We start from the raw sequence: 21,589 nt of genomic DNA on the forward strand, positions 1-21,589 counted from the left end.
AAAGAGAGTAATCGGGGGTGTGAGATTCCTCCTCCTAATCCAGGAGGAAATCCGTGTGGAGCTTCCCCTCTGAAATAGCACCGCAGTACTTTTCGCTGGGTTGATGTCTATGCGCCATTTTCGGAACCACTGTCCTAGGGCTAGGGCTGCGCTCTGAAGCTTCTTCGCGATTAGGGACTTATTTCTACTAGAATAGTAAACAGTCGTGTCGTCGGCGAATAAAGCTAAATGGGTCGGCGGCGACCGGGGAATATCGTTGACGAATAAGCTAAATAGGAGGGGTGAGAGGACAGAGCCTTGCGGGACTCCAGCTGTGAGAGGTCGTGGGGAGGAGCGGGTTCCCTCGACTCGATATCGAAAAGAGCGGTTCGACAAGAAGTCCCGTATGATGAGCACGAGACTATCCGGCACGCCCATGTTGAATAGTTTGAAAATCAAACCATTGTGCCAGACTTTGTCGAACGCTTTTGCGACGTCGAAGAAGAGAGCTCCCGTGTATAACGGTTTTGGTCGATTAAGCCCCACAAGAATGTGCTCCGTGAGGCGGTGCACCTGTTGAACGCATGAGTGATTTGTACGGAATCCGAATTGTTCATCGATAAGAATGCCCTTGGATGAGACGAAGTCTCTGAGGCGTTTGTAGAGCAGACGCTCATACAGTTTGCCTAGAGACACGAGGAGGCTAATCGGGCGGTAGCTCGTCGGATGATTTTTTGGTTTACCGGGTTTATGTATGCCGATAACGTCCGCTTCTTTCCACACCGCGGGAAAGATACAGTTCGCCATAGCGGCATTGAAAATAGATGCCAACATCACGATGAGTTGGATGGGTAGAAGTTTAATAACGCGGTTAGATATACAGTCGGAACCGGGAGCCTTGCGAGGACGTAGGTCTTTGATCAAGTCTTTAACTTCTATCGGGGTGACGGGTGGTAACGCATCCGATGGTGGCAAGGAGGCTCTGCGTTCTACCTCACTGTCTACTAATTCTACATGAACAGGGTCCACGGATTGAGTGCTGGGCGTGCACTGGGTTTGCAATGTATCGGCCAGCAGCTCTGCTTTTTCGTCATCATCGAACGCCGCGAGTCGGCCTGAGGGGCCTACGAGGGGGGGCATAGTTACTACCGTATCCGATTTGAGAGTACGAGCTAAGCGGTAGTAAGGCCTTTGGGAGGGCGCGAGTCCTTCTAAGAAATCAGACCATCTGGCATCTCGGACTTCGGCGATGCGAGACTTTACGTCGCGTTGTAGGGCACGCATTCGAATACGATTTTCCGCGGTAGGATACCTGTCGTAGGCGCGTATCGAGGCGTTTTTAGCTCTAAGGAGTTCCCTAATATCGTCGGACAATTTGAAGCGGTGAAGGAAGTCCTCCGCTACAACTTGTTTCGATGACCTATCTAATGTCGAGGTGATGTGTGACGTTAAGATGTCTATGGCTTCAGCGGTATCCTGAGGAGACGGGATAGAGTCCGGGTTAAACGGGAGCGATGGTGGATCAGATTCAGCCAGGCTGATGCCCAGCGTGTGCCAATCCACCACAGTCCTCGTGACGGGAACGGAATCGGGAGCGCGACCGAGCTTCATAACGACGGGACGGTGGTCTGAATCTAACTCCGAAACTACTTCGATCGAGTGTAAGCGCAGAGTTACGTTTTTTAATAACGCTATGTCGAGTATATCCGGGCGATGCGCGATATTTAGCGGGTAGTGAGTCGGGGTTAGTGGAGCGACGATATCGAAGGCGAGATCATCGACTAACGCGTCAAGCCGCCTGCCATTCGGGGTTGTGGTGTGTGAGTTCCACCTGATGTGTTTACAATTTAGGTCGCCCGCCAGAATGACAGAGCTCCCCATACCGAGCAGCGCCTCGATATCACTGCTTAGAACGATCTTATCCGGTGGAAGATAAACGGACGCGATAACGATCGGCGCGTGTCCCGTCAGTGAGATTCGGCACACTGATGCTTCGATATTAGCGAGCGCGGGAGGATCGAGCGGGACGCAATGCAGGGCTCTTCTATAGTAAATGACGGTACCACCACCACGGGCAGAGAGCCTGTCGTTCCTGACCATGTTATAGTTCGCGATTTTAGGGTCACGGCGCGCGGGCTTAAGTAGGGTCTCCTGCACTAAAAAGATATCAATTTGGTGGTCACGCAAAAAGTCAGAAACCTGATCACGTTGATTTGCGAGACCGTAAGCGTTAAAAAATCCTATCGTTACGGATAGGGGCTTTATTCTACTTATATACGCCATTGATTACCGGCGGAGTGAGGGGAGGACGTACGTATTTAATGACGCGTATACGTCGGCGTATTCCTGCACAACGGCGATAAAGTGTTGTGCAGTGGAGGCAGCGCGAATGGCGTCGCCCAAAGCGTTAACGCGCTCAAAGTTGATCGACTGAAAGAAGTCGATCGCTAAAGCGAGATTATCGGACGCGGTCGGAGGGCAAGTCGCGGGAGAGGGACGAGTCGCGGGGGCGGGACGAATCGCGGAGGAGGGAGTTGTAGCCGTGTTCGTGTACGGCAGCGGTTTTGTCCAGGCCGAGACACTGGGCACCGCCGCCGGAACGAACGCTGGCTTAGCCTGCGACGCAGAGGGTGCCGAGGCTTTGATGTCTGGGCCGGAAGCTCGGAGGCGGTTTTGGCGGGCGACGCGGCGATTTATTTTAGGGGCTCGGGGGCAACCACGGTAATTCGCGGGGTGACCCTGTGTTCGACACAGGACGCAGCTAGGCGGTTCCGTCGCGGTTTTTTGGTCGCGAGCGCAGAGGGCCGTGGCGTGATCGCCCAAACACTTAACACATCGGGGGCGCGCGTGACAGTTACGGGAAGAGTGCCCGTACAATTGACAGTTATGGCACTGGCTAGGAGTGCCTTTTTTATGGGGGGCTTCGACAGCGATACCAGAGAGCCTACAGACGGTCTGTGTGTTAAAGATTTTCTTACCCTCGGGGGTAGGCTGAAGAGCGACTAGAACCATATTATATGGCTCCCTACCGCGACCGGTGTGCATACGGTGCACAGAATTCACTGGTAGGCCTTGTTCTAACAGGTCGGCTTTTACGAGCTCTACATCTAACTCTTTAGGGATTCCGCGTATTACAACGCGGAGTTCGCGCTCCTCCTGGAGCGTATACGTATGGAAACTTATACGCTCCTTACGGAGGTAAGAAGAGAGGGCCCTATGGTCGTCGGGTGTTTGAACCTTAATTTGAATGCCGTTCGCGAGGTTACGGGCATTCGTGAAATTTATATTTTTGGCCTTAAGGGCCAGGCAAACTCGATCCCAAGCTGCCTTCTCCTGAAGGATAACCGGGGGAGGGGTCTGGGTTTTATTTTGTGCCACCGGACGCGGCGACGGAGTGGCACGGGCTGGGGGCGCAACGGGAGTCTGAGGGCGGGGGCGCGACGCGTTCACGGCTTTGCTAATTTTAGCGGCCGCGGGAGCTCGAGACTCCGCGGCACGCTTCTTACCCTTCTGTACCAGGGTGAATCCATCCGTCGATGAGGCGGGGGCGAGGTCGACCTCCATGTCCGAGTCAGAGTCGGAGCACGAGGAGGCGGGTGCAGGCGACCTACGAGCAAGTGTAGGTGTTTTAGAGGGCGCGACGGAGGCCGCGGATGATCGCTCAGCTGAAACGATGGTCACGGCGGACGACGCAGCAGCTTTTCTCGCCAGTATAGGCGACACGGGAGCGGCAGGCACGACAGAGGCTGCGGTGCTCAATGCAGAAGCTCTGCACGCAGGTACAGGCGACGCAGGAGCAGCGAGCGCGGCGGAGTCCTCGAGAGGGCTCGCAGTGTGATTGGCCTTGAAGGCCAAAAACTCCGAGGCGAGCTGTGGGTGGCGAAGTCGGAGGAATTTCGCGAATACAGCGTCCATGATCGCTGAGTACCCAGGTGGGGCGGCCCCGGGTCTTGAAAACACTCGCCTTGCGGCGAGGCCCCAACTTCTCGGACCTGAGCGGTTCTATTGAACACAGGTGGCAATGCGGCGCGATTACTACAGGACAAAGAAAAAGCACAACAAAACAGAAATTACGAAAAGAAACAAAACAAATAAATACTTGCAGGAAACCACTTTGTCGGCAGATGTACCACGAACACAGAAACAACAAAAGGAAACAAAACAAATAAAAACTTCCAGAAAGAGCACTTAGTCGGCAGATGTACCACGAACACAGGCCGCGCGAACAATGGCCGGGCTAACAAAAGCCGGGCGAACAAAGACCGGGCGATCGAGTGGACGATGAGCACGTCCGCACGTGACGGGTGCCTCTATCGGAATGGTGGGGCTTTGTTTGACGGTATGTTACCATAGTAGTACAACACATCTCGGCGTCATAGCGCGGCGTTAGTTCAGCGCTCCGAAGCGCGCTAAGTACGCGTTCTGTTTGACGAAGCCTTAAGTTCGTAGCCGCGTACAAATTTAAACTCCTACATACGTAACTTGAAATTGCTTCTACAAGTTATAACGCAATATACATCGTTTAGCGTGGTCGGAAGTTTTATGTATTATAGACTGTTTATGTCGTCTACAAATTTTATAATTGACTAGCGACCCGCCCTCGCTTCGCTTCGGAAACATTAAATTTTATTATTGATAGCTCTAAAATGATAAAAAAATATAGCGTAAGTAGCTCTTTATATGATCAGCTACCTATCAGCCGTTCCAGAGATTAACCGGAACACACAGACAGACAGACAGACTGACAGACAGACAAAAATTGTAAAAAATGTTATTTTGGTGTATGTACCGTATATATATTCATATGCATGTAGTAAAAAGTTATTTCAATATTACAAACAGACACTCCAATTTTATTTATATGTATAGATAGGAAAACAAATTTTAATCACTGATGTAATGACGCATGTTTGTTTTTCAATAGCAAATTAAATTTAGTTTTTATTGCTATAACTAAATGCTCAGGAGCTGTGTTTTTAAGAAATTCAGGATATCGCCCGTGTTAAGTTTGCCTTTGCATACGGTCTATCTGATGGTGAGTGGTCACCGTCATTCATAAGCATCAGTATAGTCAGCCTCAAATCTTTAGTTATTTATTTACTAAAGTCATACAATTACTTTACGTTCTATATTATTTAATTTCTCTAAAAATCTCTAATGCTTATAAGAGTTTTTATTACCCAACGCAAGTAGCAGGCACCTGGTAGTAATTAGTGCTGAACTAATCTAGGTTTGATTAGATCACCTGAGGGAAACAGGCGGTATCTAGGTAATCTAGGTCACGTTATTTACTCTTGAGATGTCTAGCTTCTTGGAGCCAATGTTTGAGCCATATATTTCAATAAAGAAAAAAAAATTACTATTATTTAGATCTCTCTAGTTACTAATTAATATCTATTTATATAAAAATGAATTGCTGTTCGTTAGTCTCGCTAAAACTCGAGAACGGCTGGACCGATTTGGTTAATTTTGGTCTTGAATTATTCGTGGAAGTCCAGAGAAGGTTTTAAAGGTAGATAAATATGAAAATGCTCGGAATTAAATAAAAATAACAATTTTGTTTTCCCTTTGATGTGTCCCCCGTCGGACGGATTCCTTTTGTGTGTTTTAAGTTTATTTTATACAAAAGTTTAGGTCTTTTATTTATTGGTTGAGGCACTACGAAGTCTGCCGGGTCAGCTAGTTTATGTATAAAAAATTAAATACGAAATCATTAAATATTTGAGATAATAGCAGCAGATGGTGATAGCTTACTTCAGCAAATCGTTATCCAAACCGGAAAGAAATTAATGCGTAACAATATAGTTTTCTCTGTCTATCAACCGAATTTCATTACTTTTAACTAATATAAACTAACATTATTATTATCCAGCCTAATAGATGGTGCCAACAATATCATTTGCATAACAATTACAATACTTAATTAAATTATTACTGTTACTTATATTATAAATTATTGTTAATATTTATGCTTTATTAATATTTAATTATTTATACAGTCACTTGTGTTTTTAAACAATAATAAAAACATATTCGGAACATTTTCACATCAAAACAGTGTCTACTAAATATTAAATATGGTAGAAGAACAGTTTCATGTTGCTAATAAAAAATAATAACATAGAATAAACTAAAATATATATTATTACTAGCTGACCCGGCAAGCGTTGTTTTGCCATATATAAGATTTCTAGTAGGGAATTTTTAGTGTCGAAAAAAAAAACAAATTATTTAAGTGTGGAAGGATGTGGTAAATGAGTGAAAGAGACATATTAGCGCTGTGAAGGATGAGGGAATATAAAAATAACAAAACCTCATTCAACCACATAATGTCTCATTATAACCCTTATCACTTAGGGGTATGAACAATAGATAGTAGCCGATTCTCAGACCTACTGAACATGCATATAAAATTTCATAAAAATCAGTCAGAGGAGTATGGTAAGTAACTATGTGACACGAGAATTTTATATATTAGATGTTAATTATTGCGAGTAGTGGCGTTTGCGTCCGTCTATACGTCGTTGTAAAGCTAAACAAATATCTTCGATCCTGAAGAGGGAGGCAGAATTCCTTTATTGAAAATTCCTTGGATTCCAGCCCTCATATTGTACGAGACACAATAGACATAGCTCATGCACTTATGGCCTGGTCTAATATCGATAACCAGAACTCCAAAGATTATTATACCAGTCCGGTGATTAGATACTTCGACATATTATAGGAACAAACAGTTCGACGTCCAAAATTCCCGAAGTTACTGTATATTGGGAAGATACGAAAAAGAAACCGGTGTCTTCATAACTCGTTCACCAAATACATTTATGTATATCGTGATAAAAAAAATTAATGCTTAGACAAGTGGACGAGCTCACAGCCCACCTGGTGTCAAGTGGTTACTGGAGCTCATAGACATCTACAACGTAAATGCGCCACCCACCTTGAGATATAAGGTCTCAAGTATAGTTACAACGGCTGCCTCACCCTTCAAACCGAAACGCATTATTGCTTCACGGCAGAAATAGGCCGGGCGGAATCAAACTCGGATTCCGTGTAATCAGGATTTTTATTGTTTATTTATTATCTATAAATTAATACGTGAAGCAAAAGCTTTGGACCCATTTTTACGAAAATTGCGCGGACGGAGGATTATGAAATTTCTCTCACTTATAGAGAATGTAGAGAAGGAGTGCAGAATGTTAACTTTTTTTTAAATTATGCCTAAAAAATACATTAAATAAATAAATAAAACATTACACACACTATCATGTATTTGACACAACACGCTTGCATACTATTTGTTTACTGTCAAACTTCTCTTATTGCTTATAGTCTGTGGTGTAATTGAGAATAGATTAAACTGTTTGTCTTTATTAATATTTGTCTTGATTAATCTATATATTAATACATGAAGCAAAAACTTTGTATCCCTTTTTACGAAAATTGCGCGGACGGAGGAGTATGAAATTTTCCACACTTATAGAGAATATAGAGAAGTGCACAATGCTAATATTTTTTTTAAATAATGCTTAAAAGATACATTAAATCAATAAAGAAAACATTACACACACTACATACCATGTATTTGACGCACACACGCATACATACTATTTATTGTCAAACTTTTGCTCTTGACGTCTGTGGTCAAATTGAGAATAGATTAAATATTGTTTGTCTTTATTAATATTTTTTATAGTGTAGATTTGGCGAATTTCGTGATTATAGAAGTATAAAATACAATCATAATAGTGTACAAACATACAATTCCAATTAATTATAATCGAATTTCGACTACTGCAGGACCTCTAGTTTGTCTTAATCTGTGTATTTTTTTGTAAATCTGGCCGAAATCTGTGATTATAGAAGTATAATAAATAGGCTTTGACAACAGAATCATAATAGTGTACAAATTTACTGGTATAATTTCAATCAATTAAATTATTTTTGAATTTTGACTACCTACCGGGAGACTACTAGCCCGTATAATTCGCTGAGCCTAACGAACTGACGAAATCAGTGTTGCCAATGTAAACTCGAACATTTACCTAAAAAAAAAATTTTTTTTATGGCCTAATTTCGCATTTTGTATTGTCATTACATTTCCAATGTTTCGAATATTTTACAGTTTTAATGATCACGGATTTTGTTTACTGGTGCTAGGACCTTTTGTGAGTCCGCGCGGGTGGGTACCACCACCCTGCCTATTTCTGCCGTGAAGCAGTAATGCGTTTCGGTTTGAAGGGTGGGGCAGCCGTTGTAACTATACTTGAGACCTTAGAACTTATATATCAAGATGGGTGGCGCATTTACGTCGTAGATGTGCATGGGCTCCAGTAACCACTTAACATCAGGTGGGCTGTGAGCTCGTCCACCCAACTAAGCAATAAAACAAAAAAAACGGATGACTAGAGTGTTATTTATTCACCGAAATTTGAAGGCTATTTTTATTATATTATTATATTTTTCTTTACAAAATATTCCAAAGACTTAGTTTTCAAACGAAACATGTAGACGACATGATAGAGACATTTTTACTGGTGGTAGGACGTCTTGTGAGTCCGCACCACCACCCTGCCTATTTCTGCCGTGAAGCAGTAATGCGTTTCGGTTCGAAGGATGGGGCAGCCGTTGTACTTTAAAAACTAAGACATTACAACTCACATTTCAAGTTGTGTGGCGGCATTTACGTTGTAGTTGTCTATGGGCTCCGGTCACCACTTAACCACCAGATAATACCACCATCTCGTTTTAACCATCGCACCGCCCGCCACCGGAGTAGAGTTCATCAATACTACCTGGAGCCACTGCGGTCATCCACAGTGCGTTTCCAGAGATCTTTTTCGCCACGTACCATCCGGCTTTGGAATTAACTCCCCTCCACGGTGTTACCCGAGCGCTATGACATGTCCTTCTTCAAACGAGGCTTGTGGAGAGTACTTAACGGTAGGCAGCGGCTTGGCTCTGCCCCTGGCATTGCTGAAGTCCATGAGCGACGGTGACCACTTACCATCAGGTGGGCCGTATGCTCGTCTGCCTACAAGGGCAATAAAAAATAAATAAACAAACAAAAGGTGGGCCGTGAGTTCGTCCTTTCATCTAAGCAATAAAAAAAAACATGGCTAATTCTTAATATCGTATTATTCTTTCAGCATATCTGAACCCGTACGTGGTTCCGGCTAGCTTGGAGCAACTCCTGGTTTCAAGCGACGTGGTCGGCAACATCAGGTTCAGCCACCCGACGCTGTACGTGTTCCCGGGGGGTCAAGGAGACGCCGCATTGTTCGGCATTAACGGATTTAATATGCTTGGTGAGTTGAAAATAATTATTAAGTACTAGTTGACTACCGGCAGACTTCGTAGTGCCTCAATCGATAAATACATTACCTAAACTTTTGTATAAAATAAACTTAAAGCAAACAAAAGGAATCCGTCCGACGGGGGACACGTCAAAAGAAAAACAAAATTGTTATTTTTATTTATTTCCGAGCATTTTCATATTTATCTACCTTTTAAACCTTCTCTGGACTTCCACAAATAATTCAAGACCAAAATTAGGCAAATCGTTCCAGCCGTTCTCGAGTTTTAGCGAGACGAACGAACAGCAATTCATTTTTATATATATACTTATATAGAGATATAAAATATATAATGTATTATTTTATGGACCTTCTATATAGACTCTATATATGGACTCTCTATGGACTTTCTATAAAAGAAAGTTTAGCCCAGTAAAATTATAGCACAAAATGATTTACTCTGTTTAGAGAAACAACATTTAAGCTATTGCTTCACCAGTTTTTATGTTCCATATATTTCATTATTTAAAATGTTTCAATGTTTCTAATGTTTCTTCTTTTAAAGCTTCAATATTCAAAATAGCATTTATGTCACCTGTATAACTTATTGTAACCTCTGTTAAGATTTGTCATATTATTATGACATCATGTCATAAATCATAATATAGAGGTTAGATGTAATTCCGGCTCTGTGTGGTACCTGAATGCTACATGTCCTTTTTTAAATCAGTTTTAAAATGAATATTCCTCGGTAGGGCATGGCTGTGCATTGACACATCTAGTGTTCCTGGTTCCTAATTTGGAATTGGGGAGACAAAATTAACATTTCTTACTTAATGTTTTCCTGAAACAAACACATTTTTGTAACGTTATTGAAGCCAAAACTTCTTTAGCATTGTTGTGATTTGAAAGTCGATGAAACGAAAAAGAGACAATAATAAATAATAGTTAAAAAAAAAAAACAAAAAACACGCTTTATATAAAATTCAACTAAAAAATAAAAAATAAATTTTAATAAATTTAAATTGAAACTAGCGTAAAATAATCTATTTTATTGTAAAAAAAAGCGTGGGGTGCTTTTTAAGATATTATTGAAATAATAATTCTTCTACTCATATCTGTCAGAAAAATATTTATAACTAATAACACCATGCACCCCAGCCACCAGCGTGTAAAAAGAGATAGACTCATAAATTCATAAGACTTAACGTGGGAGAAAATGAGATAGGAAGCATTCTACAGTGTTTCTTATATTCGTGGTTCTCTTCGTACCTAATATTCATACCTAATATACATTCTGAATAAATTTATGTAATATATACGAATAATATGTAAAATAATTATCAGACTTTGTATCATTATGATCATTACTACAACCTACAATTATTATTATCCTCTTCCCGAAAATTTTCATTCGTCATCTTGAAGCCAACATTTTTGAAGGTTTCACATCTGCCACGTGTGAATTGCACACATGTTTTTTCCCCTGATAGATAGAAGATTCGTTTGCCTCCACATTCGGCATTATTCATATTGTTTCGTCTTATCAGTGCTATTTATAGCCCAATAGAAGGATAGAATTCCCCTACTTATCTCGGAACTCAAACATTGAGCCATTTCCTCCGTAATCTCATATAGCTGCGAGCGGATTCGCTGTTTTTCGTATTTTCCCCGTAAATGTGTTGGATGTTTGCCGAGAATCGACCATTACTGTGTATTTTGTTTATTGACAAAGGAATCGAGTAACCTGAAGCAAAAAGGTTCACGTCAATTCGAAACCAAATCTTTTATTTTCATATATTTTATTATAATAAACAATATCAAAAACATTGAAATAAATTTCTTCCGTTTTAAAAAGCCTCAAATCATTCATTAACATTGTACTTTTTTGTGTCTGCTTAAAAAGCAATTAGTTTAAGCAAACTAATTTTAATTAAGAAATAAAATCAATAATAAACACCTATTAAGTTGTTTATTGCATATTTTATTGAATAAATTGTTGAGAAAAAATAAATAAGCCGAATTTGTAAATGACTTAAATGACTATCTATAACCAACACCACCACCATTCTTGAATACTAAAAGTAATTGCAGTATTCTTCTTTAAGTCTTTAAAAACTCTCATTAATCGTAACGATTTTAAATACTAATTACATTTACTTGTTACACAATTCCATCAGTATGCAATCGACATCAGTGTGCCATTTCGATAAAGCGGCACGACACGAGAACCCTCTCATCGTGGCCGCCGGTAACTACATTCCCGATCATGCGGACCGAATGGTAAACAGACGACGTCGCCCAAAACACGTCATTTCGGATCCTCCCGATTCACGAGGTCATCCGAGGTCATCGTTCTCGTCGAACCCATCGCTTACGACGAAGGGCTCGGCGAGTAAACTAACCCACAGACACAGCCCATTGAGTTTCAAGCCAGATCTTCTGAGTGGGTCGCGTTTCCGATCCGATGGTACATTCTGTAAAGCACTGCTCCTTGCTAGGGTCAGTGTTAGCAATTTCGCTAGGTTTGAGCCCAGTGAGCTCACCTACTCGTTTGGTAACGCTGATATAGCTAATTTAGGCTATCAGCATAGATAGGAACAAAAATACACAACAAAATAATAATTATCATGTAACTAATGTGTGTATTTTCGTGTAGGAATTAAGTTATTCGCATTAGTAGCCACTCACAGAGACAGGTTACCGTTGGCGAAATGGGCATAAAACCTACCATTATTCTATGGTTAGCTTAGAATCATTTTGCTAGCTTATTTTGACCTCAAATGACGTCGCATTTTGAAAGATAAGAAATTGCGCGCTCCATATTTCTACGAGTATGTTATCTTTCTGTAAATAGCACTCAGTGGATGTTGTAGTCCTAGAGTGACCCGCTGGTACATAGGGCGCTCACAAGTTGTCTCCACTTGACCCTGTCTTGTGCTTGCTCCTTAACATCACTTCAGGTCACGTCGGCAGTCCTCATGTTACTCTCCACACCACGGTGCGTCGCCAAGTATGTACAGGGCGACTAGGTCTTCTCCTACCACGCGGCTACCACTTTTTGGGTTGTGGTAATCGACCGTCGACTGTCTTTATTGTTTTGAGATATTTGTCCTTAAATGAAAAATGAAAGACTTGATATAAGAGAAATATAAAATTGATGCGTTGGCTGAATTTGAAAGAGAAAGAGTGTCATGGCGGCGTCGCTCGCTGATATTTTGACGTTCAGAAACTGATACCACTCAAAAGAGATCGATGCTACGTTGACTCCACTACGTCCTGTAGTGTATCCTATCCAACGCCATTTCTTACTGGTGGTAGGACCTCTTGTGATTCCGCGCGGGTAGGTACCACCACCCTGCCTATTTCTGCCGTAAATCAGTAATGCGTTTCTATTAGATATCATTTCTTCATAGTAAGCATTTCTATTAGAAATCCCGCCCACAGGTAAACTGATATAAGACATGTCACAACTCTACGCTATTGTCCTATAAATGTCAGTATTCTATTAACAATACACGTTCCATTAGTGAACAATGGCTTCGAACATGACGTGGACTTGTAGCAGGCTAGCACGTGTCGATATGTGAATTGATTGGCGAAAGGGGATTGCTTCATAAAGCCACTGAGGCGTACTTTAAATAAAATTAATTAATTTATAAATGCGGTAAAACGCTCACCAGCTCTTGGTAAAGCCGTTGTTTGTGGGTGGAGTGTAAGTAGATAGAGTCTGAGAAAGGTCTGACCATCCCTATGCTCTACTAATGTAGCGTCTCATAAACATTCCCCGGTCACCGTCCTCGTCGAAGGGCTCGACGAGCGAATTAACCCATAGACACAGCCCACTGAGTTTCTCGCCGGATCTTCTCAGTGGGTCGCGTTTCCGATCCGATGGTAGATTCTGCGAAGCACTGCTCTTGCTAGGGCCAGTGTTAGGAACACCTCCGGTTTGAGCCCCGTGAGCTCACCTACACGTTAGGGTGAAGCTGCGGCTGATTAATTTGAAACTTTAATCAATTGGGCTAAAATTAAACGAAACGAGATGAGATGAGAGATTTTGTTTCTTTTTCTTGCAATTTTACAGATGCCAATCAGTTAATAAATAAGCCACCGTTATTACACGTTTACACCCGAAGAAAGATAAACAGACAAAATAAAATAATTCACACAATTCTCTCATCGCGTTCCAAAAGTCCTAAAATCGCGACGTCTTTCCTACGCCGCAGAAAAGGATACAATAATATAAAGCACCTTACCTTAAAAATTCTTATTGTTTGGTAAGCTCCAAAAATATAATTGAAAATTTGTGATTTTTTTGTTTTTAAATTTTAATACTTTAAGGTATGCGCTTCATTTGAAAGAGACAGAAAGAGTACTTTTTTTCTAGAATAAAAGAGACTATTTAATTTTATAAGCTGATAGAATACTCTGTGCGGAGAGGAGTGCTTTGAGGAATTGTGTGAGATGATACCATCATCTCGTTTTTACCACCGCACCGCCCGCCACCGGAGGTGAGTTTATCAATACTACCTGGAGCCACTGCGGTCATCCACAGTGCGTTTCCAGAGATCTTTTTCGCCACGTACTATCCGGCTTTGGAATGAGCTCCCCTCCACGGTGTTTCCCGAGCGCTATGACATATCTTTCTTCAAACGAGGCTTGTGTAGAGTACTTTACAGTAAGCAGCGGCTTGGCTCTGCTCCTGGCATTGCTGAAGTCCATGGGCGACGGTAACCACTCACCATATGCTCGCCTGCGTTATATGTTGGCCATATGCTCGCCTGCGTTAAAGGGCAATCAAAAAAAATAAAAATAAAACAAGTAAAAAAGTCGCTCAAAGTATAAAACAAATTTCCTTAAACCTTTTAGTTAAGGCACGTCAATTGTAAAGATATGATATGATATGCGACGTGATCTTTACCAACTAGACTTTGTTATTACATTAGGCTTACGTAGATGTAATGATTAAACACATTTTTACTTGTGGTAGGATCTCTTGTGAGTCCGCGCAGGTAGGTACCACCGCCCTGCCTATTTCTGCCTTGAAGCAGTAATGCGTTTCGGTTTGAAGGGTGGGGCAGCCGTTGTAACTATACTAAGAACTTAGAACTTATATCTCAAGGTGGGTGGCGCATTTACGTTGTAGATGTCCATGGGCTCCAGTAACTACTTAACACCAGGTGGGCTGTGAGCTCGTCCACCCATCTAAGCAATAAAAAAAAAATGTTTATGATTTTCATTTTATTATTTCTAACTTTACGAATAATTTACGCTTTTCGTGGTCACGGAGATTAAGCCGTAAAAGTGACTTTAATTAGTTCTGCTAATGATGATGATCTTGATTGAATGATCTTTATCATTTGCCAGCGCCTAATTTAATAAAAAAATCAATTGAAATTCATAATCCCAAGCTTCAGTGTTTGCGATTGATAAGATTCTCGTTCAATTTAGAGTAGTTCACTTTGGAAGCGAGCTTCCGAACCAGTCCTCGTGCGATTTATTTTTCAATCAAGCCCGGTTTAAGCTTTTTGTTTGAGTACCGATTTGTGTTTGAAACTTTCAAAGCTTGTGAATATTGAGCTTAACGTGTGTGAGATTTAAGAAGCAGTTGTATATGTATAGTATTTAGGAGTGGCATTAATATTACCACGCTCATGGCTACTCATTGTGGGCTCAACAACGGAAAACCGGTCGAGAAAGTTGTGTTCATCATGTTTAGAGTTTAACAATTAATCACGACATAGAACTCAGTTCTTAGATTAGCTACGATCACCTCAATAATAAAGCAGAGCATAGTTCGCCACTTTCATTATATTCTATTCTGGACTGCCTAGATTCTCATACAGCATTTGTGTCTCATTCAAATTCAAATTCAAAATCATTTATTTCAACTTGGATGTCATCATAGCACACTTGTTGAATGTCAAAATATAAATGAAAATGTTAACTCTACCACCGGTTCCAAAAAAGCCACATTCCTGAGGAGAACCGGCGAAACGAACTCAGCGGGATTTTCATTGAATAATTGTCATTGAATAATTATACTCATTACTCAGATATAACATTAATGTATATACTACATAATATTATGTTGACAAATATTTTTATAGCTTAGACGTGTGGATCCGTGCGGACTCGCAACAAGCCCTGCCACTAGTAATTACGCAAATTTAAATTTTTGCAACTTAGAATTTTATTATACGATGTAATTCCAACTTCGTGGAAGTGATTCGTGATCAATTATTAAGTATGTAGTCAGGGCCCTATTTAAAATTAATGCCACTCCTGGATTCCGGAAAAAAATCCGCCCCAATACTGGAATTTTACCTAAACTTATGGCTTAAATATTTTATGTTTAAAAATTAAAGTAACTAATTTATTGCAGAAATTTATCATAATATGTATGTTATATATTCCAAAAACTATCCTCTCGTCTGTCGTTTTTTTTTCTAACAATTATAAAATTTGCACTAAGGGTGACTCTTAATTATATTACATCATATAAAAAAACTTATTAAATTTCTTTAATTCCAGAAAATAGAAAAATCGATTATTATCTTAAATGTCCAAGGAAATAAATTGATTAAATCATTTTGATTATTAGTTTTCACCAAAAGTGCCAAAATTATAATTCACAAATAATGGATGAATTGAATTTGTTGAATTATCAATTAAAAAGAAAATTATTAATTAATTATATTGACCAATCTTCATAAGACAAAAAATAATAATTTTACTTTAAAAAAAAATCCGCCTTAAAAAATTTGCTGCCCTGGGCACTTGCCCCGAGTGCCCCTAGTGCAAATCCACCACTGTATGTAGTTCAGTTTAGATCTGAATAGTTTAGTCAGCCGCTATACCTACCATCGATTTTTGGGCTTGCTGAATTCCATGGGCGACGGTAACCAGTCACCATCAGGTAGGCCGTATGCTCGTCTGCCTACAAGGGCAATAAAAAAAATGAATCTTAAAGATCTAAGGTCTTAAAAACCTTAATAAATAATTTTCCTTCGTTTCCAGTCGACGGCGGTTTCTCCCGCAAGGCTTGCTGGTGGGACTTCGCCCGTCACCTCGATCGCCTCGACGCGGTCCTATTCACAAGACTCAACAACTGCTCCGCCTCGGGAATGTCGTCCGTGCTGCGCAGGAAGGCCACTGCTAATGTTTACCCTCAAATCGGACATTTCTTCTGTAACTTAGAGGTGAGGTCACAAATCTTACTGTCAACAAACCGTTGAGCTCACGGTCTATGTAATTGAAGTTTTTCACTGGTGGTAGGACCTCTCGGGAGTCCGCACGGGTAGGTACCACCACCCCGCCTATTTCCGCCGTGAAGTAGTAATGCGTTTCGGTTTGAAGGGTGGGGTAGCCGTTGTGACTATACTGAGAACTTAGAACGTATATCTCGAGGTGGGTGGCGTATTAAGTTGTAGATGTCTATGGGCTCCAGTAACCACTTAACACCAGGTGGACTGTGAGCTCGTCCATACATCTAAGCAATAAAAAAAAAAGTATCAATCGTCGCTTCTCGATATCGGCTATCCTACTGAGAAAATGTTCCAGCAAAATAATGAAAGTTTAATTGGAAGAAACGCATGCTAAGGATATTTTGTGAACTTCCCTGACATAGGCGGAATGCTGGTGTTTAAACACCGTTTCTTACTGCTGGTAGGAACTCTTGTAAGTCCGCGCGGGTAGGTACCACCAACCTGCCTATTTCTGCCGTGACGTAGTAATGCGTTTCGTTTAGAAGGGGGGGCAGCCGTTGTAACTATACTTGTGACCTTAGAACTTATATCTCAAGGTGGGCAGCGCATTTACGTTGTAGATGTCTATGGGCTTCAGTGACCACTTAACTAACACCAAGTGGGCTGTGACCTCGTCCACCCATCTAAGCAATGAAAAAAACCTGTCACGTTCGCTGGTTTAGTGTTTAGCGAAAGCAGCCTATTAGTTAGAAAGCAGTCTTTAAATCGCCTATTTCGAAATCCCGCGTCATTAGAACCAATGTGTTTGGAAGAACTGGTTATTGATGAGCGAATTTTTGGCGCTTGGGGATTTCTTATTTGATTTGCTTCTGGTAGCGCCAAAAATGAGGAAGTATTATATTAAGGTCGTTTTGAACTGAACATATAGAATAATATGTAAGACGATGACATAAGAAGCTGTTGAATAGCGTCTTGTAGTCGCCTTTGCAAGGCCGTGGTAACTCTACCTTCATACACTTCGTTGAACAATTTGCCTACCGATATTGCACATGTAGTCTCAATTAATTATAGAATAGGTTTTTTTTTTAATCGATCATTAATTACTCAGCTTATTTCACTTAATTTATATAAGATAGTTATTTCAACTCTTAGCTCGAAGCGGTTGTCTCTTTACACGTTTAAATATAATGAATTAATTGACACGACCTGACAAGTCAAGGCGGATAGCAACTAATACCACAAAATCACTGGTGGTAGGACATCCTGTGAGTCTGCACGGGTAGGTACCACCACCCTGCCTATTTCTGCCGTGAAGCAGTAGTGCGTTACGGTTTGGAGGGTGGGACAGCTGTTGTAACTATACTGAGACCTTAGAACTTATATCTCAAGAAGGATGGCGCATTTACGTTGTAGATGTCTATGAGCTCCAGTAACCATTTAATAACCAGGTGGGCTGTGAGCTCGTCCACTAATCTAAGCAATAAAAAAAACATTAAAATATTGTGGACATGAAATTATTTTATGACCAATATCAAATGAAGCTGCCGAGTCAGTTTTAATTATTAAGTTCTATGGTACTCAGTGGAGCAGAATAAAATAACTTATCTAATTTCTCTTCATTACATTCAGTTGACTAAGTTATTCCAGTAACACAGTCGTCTTTTCAAGTGATCTAAGAAATTCATTTCCAATATTTTAGTACCTAGTGCAATTTTTTAAGTGCGTTATCATGTGATGGCGCAAACGGTGATAAATCAAAATGGTCTGAATTTTGCGTGTGTGAAACTAATAGAAAAATCAAAAACATTATTCGTTTTATTAATAACAGCCAGCTCAGTATGTTCTAATAACAATATAGGAATCGGTTAGTCATTTCGGAGCGTATTCAATACAAACAAACAAACAAATCTTTCCTCTTTATAATATTATAGTATAGATTCCTTTTAATACTGTCTAAACTATTATATGTATGCATGTATTTTTTTTAATTTTTTTTGTGCTTAGATAGGTGAACGAGCTCACAGCTCACTTGGTGTTAAGTGGTTACTGCAGCCCATAGACATCTACAACGTAAATGCGCCACCCACCTTGAGATAGTCTGAGAGTTCTAAAGTCTCAGTATAGTTACAACGGCTGCCCCACCCTTCAAACCGAAACGCATTACTGCTTCACGGCAGAAATAGGCAGGGCGGTGGTACCTATCCGCGCGGACTCACAAGTGGTCCTACCACCAGTAAATGCATGCATGTACACATATGAATGTATATGTGTATATATATACTTTTTTTGTGTATGTATTTGTAACTTAATATAAATTTCATTGCACCTACCACTATTTACTCTGCACTACCTTTGGTTGAATGGTAGAGAATGCCTTAGGCATTAAGTCCGCCAATGTAATTTTTACATGAAGTGTAATAAATAAATAAATAAAAGGAATTTTAATTGAGTCTACGATTTGCGAAAACTCACGGTAATTTACATTTAATCGTTGTTTATTAGTGTGAAATTTATACTTTGGCCTCAAGTGATGTCACACGTATAGAAACGTATAGTTGATGTTAAGAAGTTGCTAACTATTGGATTATAAGAGCTATCTGTCGGCTTCCCAATTCTACAATAAATTTATAGAATCTACTATTGTTCTCAAAGTCGAATTAAATGTAAATTAAATCATAAACTAATCTGGAAATAGTATTAATTTTCTAAGATAAACATAAATAGGCAGCTGACAAGCGCTCCACGTAGTCAAAAGCGTAATGTGGTATTTGCCAGGTTAGGAATCTTCTTCCACCTTTCTTCTGAGAACGTTTCAGATACACCCAATATTTATAAGGAAAGGTGATCTCGAAAGCAACAACGTTTTAAAATACCTATAATCTTAATATCAGCCAAAAACAATATCGGTAAAGCTAGCTGGCGGCTTTGCTATTTGCATTGTCCATGTCCGGGAGAAATTGTAATCACTTGCGATCAGACGGCCGAATGACTATCGTAAAAGTATTCATATTGCTATCGAGAAAAAATGTATAGTATCTAATTTTACTTACTTTAGTTTAGCAATCAAATCGTCACGTTGTCGAAAATCGATACTTATAATCGAGACCACGAAAAATGTTTTGACATATGGTAAGGTAAATCTCGAAGGCTAATTGGCTATCGAGTACTACCATCTGATGTAATTATCCGTTTTCGTTTACATTACAAATTCGATAGATTTTCGTGCATGACGATTTTGATTTTAATAAATATTGCCTAAACTGTATAATCACTATTGTTTTCATTTTACAAATTCGTTAGTCCCTATGACTAGAATATACGTGATCATGGACGATTAGCTTTGATATTTGAATATCAGATTAACTCCCGTCCTCCAAAACTCCGGTCAATTTAGTCAGAGTATCTACCAAAGTGCGGTGAGCTAGAGCTATTATAACTAGTCAGGTCATAAGTATTGTCACACACTAAAAACTTTTCTTTTAAAATGCTGGCCACAAAAAAGTTTATTGAATTCGAATTTCAAATTGTTCATGAAAATAAAAATGTATACTTTTAGAATTTTACTCATTTTTAAATATGGAGTGGACGCTTAAAGAAGACCGTGTTGCAGTTATTGCGTTGCATCGTTGCGGTTACGCGCCAATTCAAATTTTTAACATACTGAAAATTTTGAATATAACCAAAAGATTCGTTTATCGTATCATCAAACGATACAATGAAGACTCTAGTGCAGATGACAGGTCAAGAAGTGGTCGCCCTCGGTCTGTTAGGACTCCAGCAGTGATAAAAGCTGTGAAGGCGCGAATTCAAAGAAATCCCAAACGTAAGCAGAAACTCTTGGCCCTTCAGATGGGGTTAAGCAGAACCACGGTGAAAAGGGTGTTAAATGAAGACTTAGGGCTTCGGACATATCGAAGAAAAACAGGACATCGTTTGAATGCTCGTCTAATGGACCTGAGACCGAAGAGATGCCGCGCTTTGTTGAAGCGGTACGCGGGAAAAAAATATCGGGAAATTCTTTTTTCGGATGAAAAAGTTTTTACCGTAGAAGAGAGCTACAACAAACAAAATGATAAGGTGTACGCACACAGTAGTGAAGAAGCGAGCAACCGTATTCCGCGTGTCCAACGAGGTCATTTTTCATCCTCGCTCATGGTATGGTTGGGAGTTTCTTATTGGGGCTTAACAGAGGTACATTTTTATGAGAAAGGTGTAAAAACGAATGCAGTTGTGTATCAAAATACAGTCCTGACGAACCTTGTGGAACCTGTTTCTCATACCATGTTCAATAACAGGCACTGGGTATTCCAACAAGATTCGGCGCCAGCTCATAGAGCGAAGAGCACACAAGACTGGCTGGCGGCGCGTGAAATCGACTTCATCCGGCACGAAGACTGGCCCTCCTCCAGTCCAGATTTGAATCCGTTAGATTACAAGATATGGCAACACTTGGAGGAAAAGGCGTGCTCAAAGCCTCATCCCAATTTGGAGTCACTCAAGACATCCTTGATTAAGGCAGCCGCCGATATTGACATGGACCTCGTTCGTGCTGCGATAGACGACTGGCCGCGCAGATTGAAGGCCTGTATTCAAAATCACGGAGGTTATTTTGAATAAACTTTAGTGTCATAAAAAATCTATGTTTCGTTCAGTTCATTTTGGTATATGAATGGTTACATAATGAATAAACTTGTTTCAATTATTTTACATTAAACATGTGACAGAATTTATGACCTGACTAGGTATAAAGCCACCGATGATTAGTTGATATGCAATTGCTTAGATTTTAGATGAGACTTGTTTTAAACACGTTTTGTAATCAACGCTTTCCTCATTTAGGAACGTCGAGCTCTTACGAGCCCTGATGGTGACAAGGACGCGGATCCCTTGCTGGTGTCCCTGCTCCAGGAGGGCTCGGACATGATGACAGACCTGCGCCACATCAACCTGAAGCCCCAACAATGCTACAGAAGCCCCGACCCCATCAATCTTTACCACAAAGTCGGACATGGTAACTTCCAAAACATTCTTTGAACTAACAATTTTCAATTTAACACTTTCTGTTGCCTTAAGAAGTTATAGAAATGAAACTCGAATGCATAATAT

The 21,589-nt window shown here is 40.5% G+C and overlaps 1 protein-coding gene and 1 long non-coding RNA gene across 3 annotated transcripts in view; one reads left to right on the plus strand and one right to left on the minus strand.

Annotated features, from left to right (window-relative positions):
- The window catches only part of LOC134200896 (uncharacterized), a 279,918-nt gene extending 267,416 nt beyond the window's left edge, over nt 1-12,502 (minus strand). Inside the window, exon 1 of the long non-coding RNA XR_009976005.1 lies at nt 12,273-12,502. This is a non-coding gene — a long non-coding RNA (uncharacterized LOC134200896). The remainder of the gene's footprint in view (nt 1-12,272) is intronic.
- LOC101744170 (titin) overlaps nt 1-21,589 on the plus strand; it is a 181,978-nt gene that overhangs the window by 121,898 nt on the left and 38,491 nt on the right. For both annotated transcript variants that reach the window (XM_062674755.1, XM_062674756.1), the window contains exons 5-7: nt 9,129-9,287; nt 16,296-16,477; nt 21,323-21,494. In XM_062674755.1, the coding sequence (XP_062530739.1) occupies nt 9,129-9,287; nt 16,296-16,477; nt 21,323-21,494 (513 nt within the window). The remainder of the gene's footprint in view (nt 1-9,128; nt 9,288-16,295; nt 16,478-21,322; nt 21,495-21,589) is intronic.

The sequence above is a fragment of the Bombyx mori genome, chromosome 21 (genome assembly GCF_030269925.1).
Source record: "Bombyx mori chromosome 21, ASM3026992v2".
Taxonomy (NCBI): Eukaryota; Metazoa; Arthropoda; class Insecta; order Lepidoptera; family Bombycidae; genus Bombyx; species Bombyx mori.